We start from the raw sequence: 10966 nt of genomic DNA, 5'->3' as shown, positions 1-10966 counted from the left end.
CATATAAAAAATAAATGTCATCTATTTATTAGATTTTTATTTAATAAATGATAAAATTAATGATTAAATAAAATATTTTAGTATGATTTTGTTGTATTTCTAATAAAATTAAAATTAAATGAATTAGAGTTACTTTAAATATAATATATTAAACGAAATTTAAAAACATAAAATATATATACATATGTATAATTAGAATTTATCATACCAATAACTTAGTATTATGATTAAAGATTTGAGTCTTATTGAGACTTGTAAGTGGTGTTTGACTTCATCATAGTATTTAAAAATACTTGATTATTCTTAATATATCAATACAACTTTAAATCTTGTTATTACTTTTTACAATGATTTCAATAAGTCGGTAAAATTATTTCTATGAAAATCTTTTAAATATATTCTAAAAATTATTATATAATTCCATAATAATTCTAAAATCTTTAAAATAATATTTTAATACTTCTGAGATGCTGATATCCCATTATAGCGACATTAATACACCTTGGTTTTTTTATAGCAAAAAATTTACTTAAAATATTAAAAAAACTTCTATATTTATATAAAGTATAAGAAATACATAATTTTTTTAATATGGTTTCTTCTACTTGTTAATTATTATTTATAGATTTTAATAATTAATATTTTAAAGAAATTACCAATTTAAACATCAATCTCAAGAACTTAGTATAATTATTATTATTATTATTATATATACATACATATATATTAGACTAATTCGGATAAAAAAAATCAATTTTTTTTTTTTTTTTTTGTTAAAGTCTGAAATGCACATCACTATATTTTATACATCTGTAAAATGATTTCTTTCAAAAATATGCATATAATGTATTTCTTTCTTTGAGTTATCTTTTGTAAGATAACTACAAATTTTATTTATATTCATTTTGGTATTAGACAAGTTTTATTTAGTACATCTTCAAACTAAAAATATACTGAATATACATCTAGCATATTAAATTTTAATATACCAAATTTATAAATTTGATATTGAATATGACTTAAATTAAATATAAAGTCTTGAAACATAATCAACCTTTGCATTAGAAAATTTATTATCAACTAATAATAAACATATCTCTTAACTTTCATATTAAATGATGTTAGAAATGATAAAACTATTAATACAAGAAGAAAAGTCTTTTAACTGATGTCGTTTTACAGGCATTTTCATCACCTTGCAATTTCATGACTAGAAAATTTTGTTGATTGTTGTAGACTTGTATAAAGTTGATGTTTTGCAACCACATACTGTTTTATATTACAAGCACAGATTCAATCATTAGTGAATGAAATTTTGCCACAACACCTATAATTTTTGCTATTTATATTCTAAATTTATTTTAAATTCGCCATGTACAATCAATTGCAAACTCAATATACAAATATTTAATAATATCAAAAAAATTAAAAACAAAACAAAATAATTACGTACGAGAAAACAACATCAAATCGGAATTCATGAGGCCTTAATCAGCACGCACGATTGAGAACCGATAGTTTCGGTAATTATTCTGGGTATCAATTTTACCAGGTCCTCGACAGAAAAAACGGACCTCAATCTCAGAAGCTCACGCCTTCGAGAATTTGTGCTGTTTTCCTTGCAACTCTCCATGACGAGCTTCGAAGCTCACACCACCTTCGATCTGGTCGCCGAGCGCGACCGAACCTGGCAGCAAGCTCGACGATATCAAAGGAAAAACTTGAGTGGGACCGCGTTTTCAACGAGTGCGTCTTGTATGCGAAAAACGGATTTCAATTCCTTCAAGATCAACCAAAGCTCAATATGGCCAATTATCCAGGCCGTTATCAAGCTCAAGTACAACTTCAAGTCTATAGATCATGCTTCACCGGCACTGCTACCGGTGGGTTGGATCATCCTTGTGGAGTGAGACCAGGAGTTTCGTTATATCAACTTAAATTTGGGATTAACTTAATGGTCGTGGTTAGTGGTCGCTTGATGTAGGTGATGGAACTGAGGTTGCGAATACGTGTTCGAAGTGCCGGATGGGTTTGGAAATATGGGTTGGGTTTTAAGTAAATTATCCTGGTCTGATAAATTTCCTCGTAACCTTCTCTGAAACAGTCAAGAACTAATCCAACATTGCCAACAATTGTGATGGTAGTATCACATAGACGACAAATGTGTTGTTAGATTAAGTCGCTTGTTTGCCATGCCGAGAAACGACCTGTGCCACCCTCAGATAACTGCAGTACACCTATTTTTTATATTTTTTGTAATTGTCAAGGAAAGGGTTGTAGACATTTACTGAACAATTTGCACCATCCTTTCTGGTTGATGCTACAAGCCATTGATCTTGTTTCACTTTGGTCATAATAGATTCTTTTTTTAGTGCGAAGATGATTTTTATTCTGATTATTATTATTGTTATTTTTTCACTGTTCCAGGTAACTGACCGATGATGACATTAAGCATCGAAGGACACACCTAAACTTTCTTTCCGAGATTGCCTTGCTACTTTGAAGAAGTCTGTACGTCCCCGAAGTAGGCCAATGGCAGGCCCCGGTGTAGAGACCTTCTCGCGGTCCCGGACAAGTGGACAGGTCACGATTTGGTGGTGACAAGGAAAGCTACAGAAGTAGCAGCAGCGGCCGTGGGGATGGATTTGGCAGAGAGAAAGGTGGAGCACCTGGAAGAGTATCGACCTGAGTTTAAAGGTGGACGAGGTGGCTTCCGTCCTGGAACTGCTGGAGGATTTGGAGGCGGCACCCTAAGTGCTTTTACTGAGTAGGGTGTCGCACTTTTTACACTTCGTGTTCATTCTGCATCTGGGGTCTTAACGAGAGAAAGTAAAGGGTGGGTTTCTGGATCATTCCCGTGGTTTTCTTCTCAGTGAAACGGGAAAGCTATGCCTCACAGTTTTGTTGAATCTGATGGTGCTGAACGATGAGATAGTACTCCATCTTCTTTCGCTATTTTGATCGCAGAAAGTCTAATGTGGCCTTTCTCGCTTGTATCTGTTCGGTGTGTGTATCGACAGACAGAAATTTCATATGCCTGCTTGTTCCGATACCTTATTTACGCGGGTACCGACTGGGTATATTAAACCTCTTCAAACTATTTGATAGTTACTTCACATGGTGATCTTAGCGTCCACTATAGAGCAACTTACATTCTGAATCGGTGTGACTGCCGCAGTAGGTAGTTTCGCTGCTGATAAGTTGTAGGATATTCGCTTATCACTTTTGGTCTTGGGTTTAAGGATTGCAGACATTTTTACCATTGGAATTGGTTGAAGTTTTCTCTGTTGAAAAAGTTTCCAGACAGCAAGGCTAGCAAGTTGTAACTGCTGCACGATGTATGAATATTGTTCGTACTTTTTCTACAACGTCGACGACCTTGTCATTTTATCTAAACCGTCCTTTCTTGCGTAGTCTAAGTCTCCGATATCGACGGATGGAAAACCCAGAAAGGTGGACATGTCATGCTTTACACGATCTCGTGAAAAGTATGCCGAGTAGACTCACTCCTAACAGACAGACCAGAACCAGTCTCATCTTTAGTGTTCTATTGTAAAGATTCCACTTTTTGGAGGGGCGGTCAAGATATTCGGGCATAAAGCACTTGGACTCGTTGATGTGGAATATCTTATGCAGTCGGTGTGCAGGTTATGTACCAGGCGCCAGCTTTAATAAATGCTGAGTGACGAATAACGATGCTGCTTCACCGGAAGAATATCAAGAATATCCTATCTTTAGGTGTCCATGTAGAGAAATGTAAGTGTTGAAATCCAATGAAAGAGCACTATTGTTTGGAATTGTTTGGCCACCCGACCGGGTTTCTTTACCAAGATTTCAACCAAGACTTAGGTTTTCCATGTTAGACCACTTGATTTCAATTTCTCCCAACTGATTGTCTAGGAACGAACTCACAATGTGGGTTTTTTTTGAAGGTGGCTAGGCACGAATCGGCTCTCATACGGAGTTTCTTAGTCGAGGTAACTGATGTGAAGATGTCAATGTGCGGTTACCGTTATTGTAGCAAATTTTGAAAGACGATAGCATTATTTTCGGTTTCTGGGTATGGAACATGTTTAGCGTCAGGAGCACCGGATTCTGATGCCATGATGCGGCATTTATTAATTGTCACGAAATGAAACTTGACACCAGGAGAAGGTCACTGAAAAGACCAACACTGCCTGGCAAGTTTAACGGATCTCCGCATCGTGAACTGTTCCTGTAACTGCGAGAGTGACTTCGAGATTGTTGTTCCTCTGATGGCGGCAAACAAAGTCACTTGAGCAGTGGTGGTGGCGCTATTGACAAGCTCCATCATTGCATTGGGTCACGCCGTCGCCACAGAAGAGCATCAGAGACTGATCCCTTCGCTCATAAACTTTATTACGTACGACATGGGTTGTGATCTGTCTGGGTGAGAACGTGGAACGGGCACAGCATGTCAGTTGTAGGGTTCGGAATTAGAATCTATGCAATTCTTTATAAACTCGTCGTGAAGGATTCAAAAAGTAGAATTCGAAAGGAAAAAAATAAATAAAACAACTATGAACAATTTTACGCAGGCAGCTACCACCAATGTAAGCTTGGAATCGTTGGGTAGCAACATACACTTTGTTTTCGATTAGCCCGACAGGACGTTAGCCAATGAATATTACAGTTCGGAAAACTAGACACAAACTATGTTTTGTATTATCTGAGATATGCTGCTTGGGTAACGCCAACAAGACTGCGCTCAGATCTGGGCAACTGCAGCTTGTAACAGAAAAAAGAAAGAATTATCTTGTGTGTGACGTGCGAGAACATGGACAAAGGATACGTGGAGTCACACCTGCTCTCGCCTCTTTCTCCATGTTGGCTGAAAAAGATAAACGTGTGCTTTGTCTGCAGCAGAAACGACGAGAAAAGGTTAGAGAATTTTAGGAACGGAGGTGGCGGGGCCTCTGGGTCCGCAAACCAGGCCATACCGGGTCCATAGGTGTTTAGGGGTGACGATACCCCGGTACTCAAGGCGCAAACTATTAGGAATTTAATTGAGGAATAAACCAAGTTCCAAACAGAAATGGCGAAGGGCCGTAAACGCAAATAGTCGGAGACCTCGCACCAAGTTATAACCATCGTTACACTAGAACCGGTTAAAATCTTCTTTGTTCAGTTCTGCTAGCAATGGAAATGTGTATCTCTGAACTTTCGGCTCATTCATACATCGATGCACATGTTTCAAGACAGGCACATGAATTACAGAAAGAGAATTTCCTGGAGCACGTGATCGACTTAGAATAATTACCCTAAAAAATCCAAGTACAGAAAGTGAATTTCGATGTGTCCTCACATAATTGATCAGAAATCGAAGCTAGACAAGAGATACACCATCTTTAATTCATTATGAATGGACCCTGATCATAGTGATCGGATTTTATCATGCAAGTACCTGCCTACCAATTGGGGCAGTAAAAATGAAGGACCCAACTATAAACGGGTTATGAGTTCTAAAAATTAGCCGAGGCAAAATCTCAGTTGAGAATGGAACCAAGATTTACTGTTTTAGGGATGGCTCTGAAATTCTGTGTGATAACTCTCAAATTACCTTGATCGCAACCAAAATGGATAAAAGAAAAAAAGGAAGAAGGTTTAAAAAAAAAAGGAAAAACACAGATACGTAACCCATGTACAGACTGAATCCCATCTAGCTAGCTACACACCCTCAACGACTTTACAATCGATTTTTCGTCGGAGGTGCGAAAGTTGGGGTCGGGGCAATAATGTTACAGAGGTTGTTTGTTGCCATCAGAGGCAATTCTTATCACCCCATCCATAGTCCTGATCAATCCGTAAGGCCATTCTCATCCATGGAGTCTGGACCAAAAATATCTGGGCAGCCATCCCAACTCCCACTGTCTCGTGCTTCCCAATAGCCTCCTATATATTCAAAAGTATCCTTCCCCTTCCCTTTCCGAAACCAACGCGGTTGCCATCCTTTCTCTTGAAGAGTCCGAGCCTGGTCCATCCAACTCTTAAATCAGTTTCTAAATAGTTTCCTTAGATTATAATGCAAACCGTATACATGTGCACTGGCCCTTCAATGCTCGTGCACGTAATCTACATAGCTCCATCAGCATAACATGCAATTCTCTGGAAAAGGCAAGGACATTATGACACCCACCCGTCGCTGCTTTTGTTCAAGTCGCAGTTTTTCTGAATTGGCAGCATCATATTCGCCATTCTCTAGATGTCTTTGATCAGGTCTCAACCTTGAATCTGTAGGTGGCAACTTTTCCTTCAAAACAAACAACATCTATAAGTGGGTAAAGATCGACCAAAGTATCGTTTCCACTAAGCTGCAAAAGATTTACGTTGGCGTAAGTTAAGCGAAGCTCGAGTGTATGCCTGAATAAACTACAGATACTTACCCTCAGCCCTGGAGTGATCTCATTTAAAGTTATGGAAAAGCCTGTAAGACCGTAGCGGGTTAGCTTCTCTGGTGGGGCAGCAGCCCTCCACAACAAGACGGCCTCAGACATGGGATCATAGTGCTTTGGCTTCTCTGAAATATCTCCCATTACGTAATACATAGACTCGTCCCACTTGCCGAACAACGTTGCGATCTTCGTCCCGCTTTTATCATGTACAAATCCTTGAACCTGCTAACACCGATTTAGGTAGTACAGGTTAACACAGCAGGCCTGGGTCGGTTCAATCGTACTACAATAGATGTGCCTTGGAGTACAAATCATCAAGAGAAACAAAAGAAAACCTCAAAAAAGAGTTCAATGATGGAAATCCTTTATGATTGAATCATGCTACTCTTGACATCAATGATTCGATTGCAGCTCAACATCTCCTTTCAAACCTCGACACGTCAATTGAGAAGTTTGTTCATCGCTCTAAAATCCAGAAATTACAAGTCTAGCCGTTGACAATCTCTGGGTCTTAGCGCATGACCTTCAATTTTAATTGCTAAATTGAGTTGAAAAGTTAGAGAACCTGATGAGGGTTGCGATCAATTATTGACTGCTCCTTGAACTTCAATTTTATTGAGAGATCCCGGTTACCTTGTATGCGCATGGTACCGTAATGATCCACATAGAGCTTTCCTAAAATTAAATTATATATTGATGTCGTAACCTGCAAATAGGAAAAAAGGTAAGCAATATGAACAGTGATATGAGAATATCTCTTGCCATAGATATAAGATCACATCCTCGGAATGCAAATGCAAATAAATCATTAATAAGGTGAGTCAGTAATAAGCACACAAAAAACGTCGTCCATTTCAAATTGTGTATATTCAGCAGTAACAATATTTAGATAAATATATAAGTTACAGAACAAGAGCATACTTTAGTCCATTGAAAAACTTCGCCATCGTCAAATTTCAATGTGAGAATGCCGACAGGGTCCACTTGGATAGAACGGCCCCAAAACTTGCTTTTCAAGTTGCTGTCACCCCAGAATGTCCACCCTCTGCCCTCGCAATGGCATGCAACAATCATTGGATGATGACTGACCTGTACAAAATAAAAATAAAAATAAAAATAAAAACACGTAGAGATGGAAGATGCAAATTAATTAGCTCATATTATGTTCTGAAGTTCGAAATGTTTAAAGAACAAGAGATACAAATTATCATCTTCAGCTCACAGGAAAATAAATTAATTAATAATATAATAAAAATCAATAAAATTAGAGCAGAAATTTTAATATGTCCAAAAAAGCATCACAATAGAGGATGGCAATCATATCACACCTTTTCAGAGCAGAACCTTAGACCCTTGTCAGGATAATCAGCTTCATAAGTCTCACCAAGCAGGGGATTAAAAGGTTTACAAGTACGGCCCTCTGTTGAAGAGTACCCTGACACTGCAAAAGCTCCAACATAGAGAAGCCTCATGAGGCTATTACCCTGTGTGTAGAAAGGCTTCAAGTTAGTTAAAAACTGGGGGGAGACAGACGAGGTAATCGATTGCAAGAACATAGTAAAGCTACTGTGCATGAGGAATGAATTGATGAGAGAAAGACTCACCCTTTTCCCGTATTCTGCTGCCCTGTCCAAGAGGTACGAATACTCCACATCCTCAAAAGCCCGCTGTAAAGATGAAATTGGCTCATTGAAGTAAACGGGTAAGCAGACCTTTGTGAGATCCCTACCGATGTTGTCCTTGATCATGGACCACAGACTCACACTTCTCTCTTCCTCTTTAGGATCTGGTAGGGACTTTCGCCGAGAAAGTTTCGGGTAATCAAACCCCACTATGTCCATGTTAACTTCACCATGTGTTGGAGACTCTGAGTGATGATTTGGAGGATTCACAGAGCACTTCAGTGTCTCCTTTGCTTCAAAGAAGACATCGTCCTCATCGTCAGAGTCAACTTCGACACCACCCTTGTGGCTGTGGTTGTCCTCATCCGACTCAGTGTCGCTTCCTCCTGTTGAATGGATGCCAAAAAAAAAAAATAAGAAAAAACGTGGTTACGCTCGGTTACAGCAGCCCAACCCAAAGAAAAATCACATTCAAACCAAGAAACACAAACAATTCTTAAGAGAGTTGATGTTCACAATTTTACAGAAAATATCTACAGAAAATCGTCACAAAGAATCGTCCCAAAAATTCTCTAGATAATAAAACTAAACTGTGTTTGTTTTTATTTCATTTTATTCTATTCGGAGAGAGAGAGAGAGAGAGAGAGAGAGAGAGAGAGAGAGAAGAAGCTGCAAGCATGCTGTGTGAAAGTATAAGGAAACATTTAGCACTGTTACAAGGAACATCACAAAGGAAAATGAAAGAGTACCATAATAATTCTTCAATCTATGAAGCCCACCTCCCCCATGGCTTTGCATTTCATCCACAACAGTGGTCTCCAATTCCACTTTCTCAGCCTGCAAGAAAAAAGCTGAAACTGTCAAAGCAAGACTCTCTTCTCTTTCACGCACACACAGAGTATGAATGACATTGCTCCCAGAAGCGACCATGACAACGTCCAGCGCAAATTAGCTCCTCTATTGCGAGTACCACATACAGGCCGAAAAAATTTATACAATCACAAACTCTATGTCTGTGCACAAAGTGCTGTCGGAAGTTCAACAAGGACTCTTGGCTCGAAGCAAGGGTCACAGTATACCCCAAAGTAGAGGTCACGACGTGTTATACTCGAAGTGGAAGCTAGAACAAACCTCAAGCATTCGCAATCTTTCGAGCAAAGTCAGGCGACGCTGTTGCATAACCTTCAACTGTTCTTTGACATCATTAAACTCCCCGAGCATGACAGCTTCACACTCTTTCACCTTCTCCTCAGTTAATCCAAATTCCAAAAGCTTGAGCCTCAACATCTCAGTAGAGATAGTAATTTCTTCGGAAGGAGTGACTAGCCCAATGAGCAGTGAATCCCGAGGAAACATATCTTTGGCCGCTTGCAAGTTCCCAACCCAATCACTCCTGTCAGCATTTGCCTCTGCTCGAAGGTGCAGCGTTTTCGTTCCCGTGTAGATATAAAACTTTTTGTCGTCTGACCGACTGTAACGAATAGAGGACACCTGCACACGATTGGTAAAATAGTTCTGAGGATGTGAACCATCTAAATCATCTACATCCAACCAACTATGGAACTCCAGTACGTTGATAATCAATATGAACATCCCTTAGCAGTAACAAACTTGAAGTAAGTGACTTCATTGTAAATCAGAAAAAAAACGGTAAAAATAACCCATTCAATGGTCGATTATCCCAATCTGGAAAATCGTATCAGTTCGCAATAATTTGCAGGACTTTAACTCATGTTTTCTCGAGCTTCTTCTTGTGACCAGAACAAGAGTGAGGATCAATGCTGTCTTCGTGTCTGCGTACCTTGAGATGGATCTCTCCAGACGCTTTGCATTGGTTCTGATCAGCGCTGTGCAAATGCAACTGATGATGCGAATTCGTATGCGTGTATTTCTGCTTCTTGGAGAATCTCTGAGCTTCCCCTCCAATAATTCGGAAATTCTTAAACCGATTGTCGTTCACAGTAACCTTATCGTGACCATGGACCTTGTAGTACGAAAATACGCCTTCCTTAAGTGCAAACAAACGAGGACGCCACCCCTTCCCATAATTTACCCACTTATACAAAATTCCGACCACATTGTTGGTGAGAGCACCACCTTGTGGCGTACCGCCCGCCTTCGTGTCCACCACCTGGAAAAGCTCTCCAGAGAAATTGGCAGCCGTTTTCATGCCCCCCTCCGGAGTGACAGTGAAAATCTTTCCAGCCCCACCAGGTAGAAGGTCCGGCAATCCTCGATTGCTGTGCACGCGCTCGCAGCCATTTACCCTCCCCTCACCTTGCGAGACACCAGCACTAGCGAAACCGTTGTTGATAGCCCGAGGCAAGGGTGGCAAAGATGTCATAGATCGGCTCATATTCGGAACACTGTGCCCGATACGACTGCCGCTATTGTTCTTTTTTATATTCTGAACATTTCCGGAGCTGAAAGAAGTCGCATTCTGGCAGTCCTTCAAAGATCGTTGCGGGACACTGGCCTCACACGACGATATAAACATTTTGCCGTTGTCCCTGCCTCCTTCGGTTCCCTCTTTGTCCACGGGAACAGGCGCGATGCAGCACAGTGAATGCATTCAACCTAATCTAGTGGCATGCATTCCCTCGTCGTCTCGATTCCTCTCACACCCAAAGAAATCCACGTAACACCAACCCCGCTCTCAGATCGAACTACTGCCCTTCCTCATCCATTGAGTCCCATCTCTCAAGCATCTCCACTACCATCCCACAACCACGCTCTCACAACATCATCCCTCATTGACAACCTCCCTTGCACAACACTCATATCCTCCCCTCTCCTCTCCCCTCCCCGACTCCCTGTCCACCGAAATCGTGTCACCAATCACCACGCCGTGTCTCAAGCACACCAAACAGAAATAATTATCAACACCCACGCCAACGCCACGTCCTCTGTGGCCGACTCGACGACGACGAC

At 40.0% G+C, this 10966-nt stretch overlaps 1 protein-coding gene and 1 long non-coding RNA gene across 7 annotated transcripts; one reads left to right on the top strand and one right to left on the bottom strand.

Annotated features, from left to right (window-relative positions):
- The first annotated feature begins 2160 nt into the window (after positions 1-2160).
- On the top strand, positions 2161-4195 carry LOC149987313 (uncharacterized). 6 transcript variants are annotated; one of them, XR_016498833.1, is made up of 4 exons: positions 2161-2767; positions 3637-3756; positions 3933-3977; positions 4150-4195. It is a non-coding gene; the product is annotated as an uncharacterized LOC149987313 (long non-coding RNA). The 6 variants fall into 6 exon arrangements; XR_016498832.1 differs by having other exon boundaries at positions 3933-4195; XR_016498835.1 differs by having other exon boundaries at positions 2185-2836; positions 3660-3756; positions 3933-4195.
- A 1153-nt stretch (positions 4196-5348) lies between these two features.
- On the bottom strand, positions 5349-10609 carry LOC112273586 (oxysterol-binding protein-related protein 1A). Its single transcript, XM_024502524.3, has 10 exons — positions 9837-10609; positions 9167-9526; positions 8785-8872; positions 8018-8421; positions 7742-7897; positions 7335-7502; positions 6979-7119; positions 6405-6635; positions 6158-6271; positions 5349-5992 (listed from the first exon to the last, which is right to left on the bottom strand). The coding sequence occupies exons 1-10, from the start codon at positions 10605-10607 to the stop codon at positions 5819-5821; spliced, it is 2607 nt and encodes an 868-aa protein (XP_024358292.1). The 5' UTR covers positions 10608-10609; the 3' UTR covers positions 5349-5818.
- Positions 10610-10966: the final 357 nt, after the last annotated feature.

This window comes from Physcomitrium patens, chromosome 20 (genome assembly GCF_059467195.1).
Source record: "Physcomitrium patens ecotype Gransden chromosome 20, ASM5946719v1, whole genome shotgun sequence".
Classification (NCBI taxonomy): Eukaryota; Viridiplantae; Streptophyta; class Bryopsida; order Funariales; family Funariaceae; genus Physcomitrium; species Physcomitrium patens.
The sequence above is the reverse complement of the archived record's forward strand: the minus strand, read 5'-3'. Positions and strand labels throughout refer to the sequence as shown.

Excerpts from the sequence above, each read along its gene's own strand:
- LOC112273586 (XM_024502524.3), bottom strand. The coding sequence starts at position 10,607 with ATGCATTCACTGTGCTGCATCGCGCCTGTTCCCGTGGACAAAGAGGGA. Across the intron at positions 6,272-6,404 it reads AGATCACTCCAGGGCTGAGG|GAAAAGTTGCCACCTACAGA; the intron begins GTAAGTATCTGT and ends TTTGTTTTGAAG. Across the intron at positions 5,993-6,157 it reads TTGAACAAAAGCAGCGACGG|GCTCGGACTCTTCAAGAGAA; the intron begins GTGGGTGTCATA and ends TGGATGGACCAG.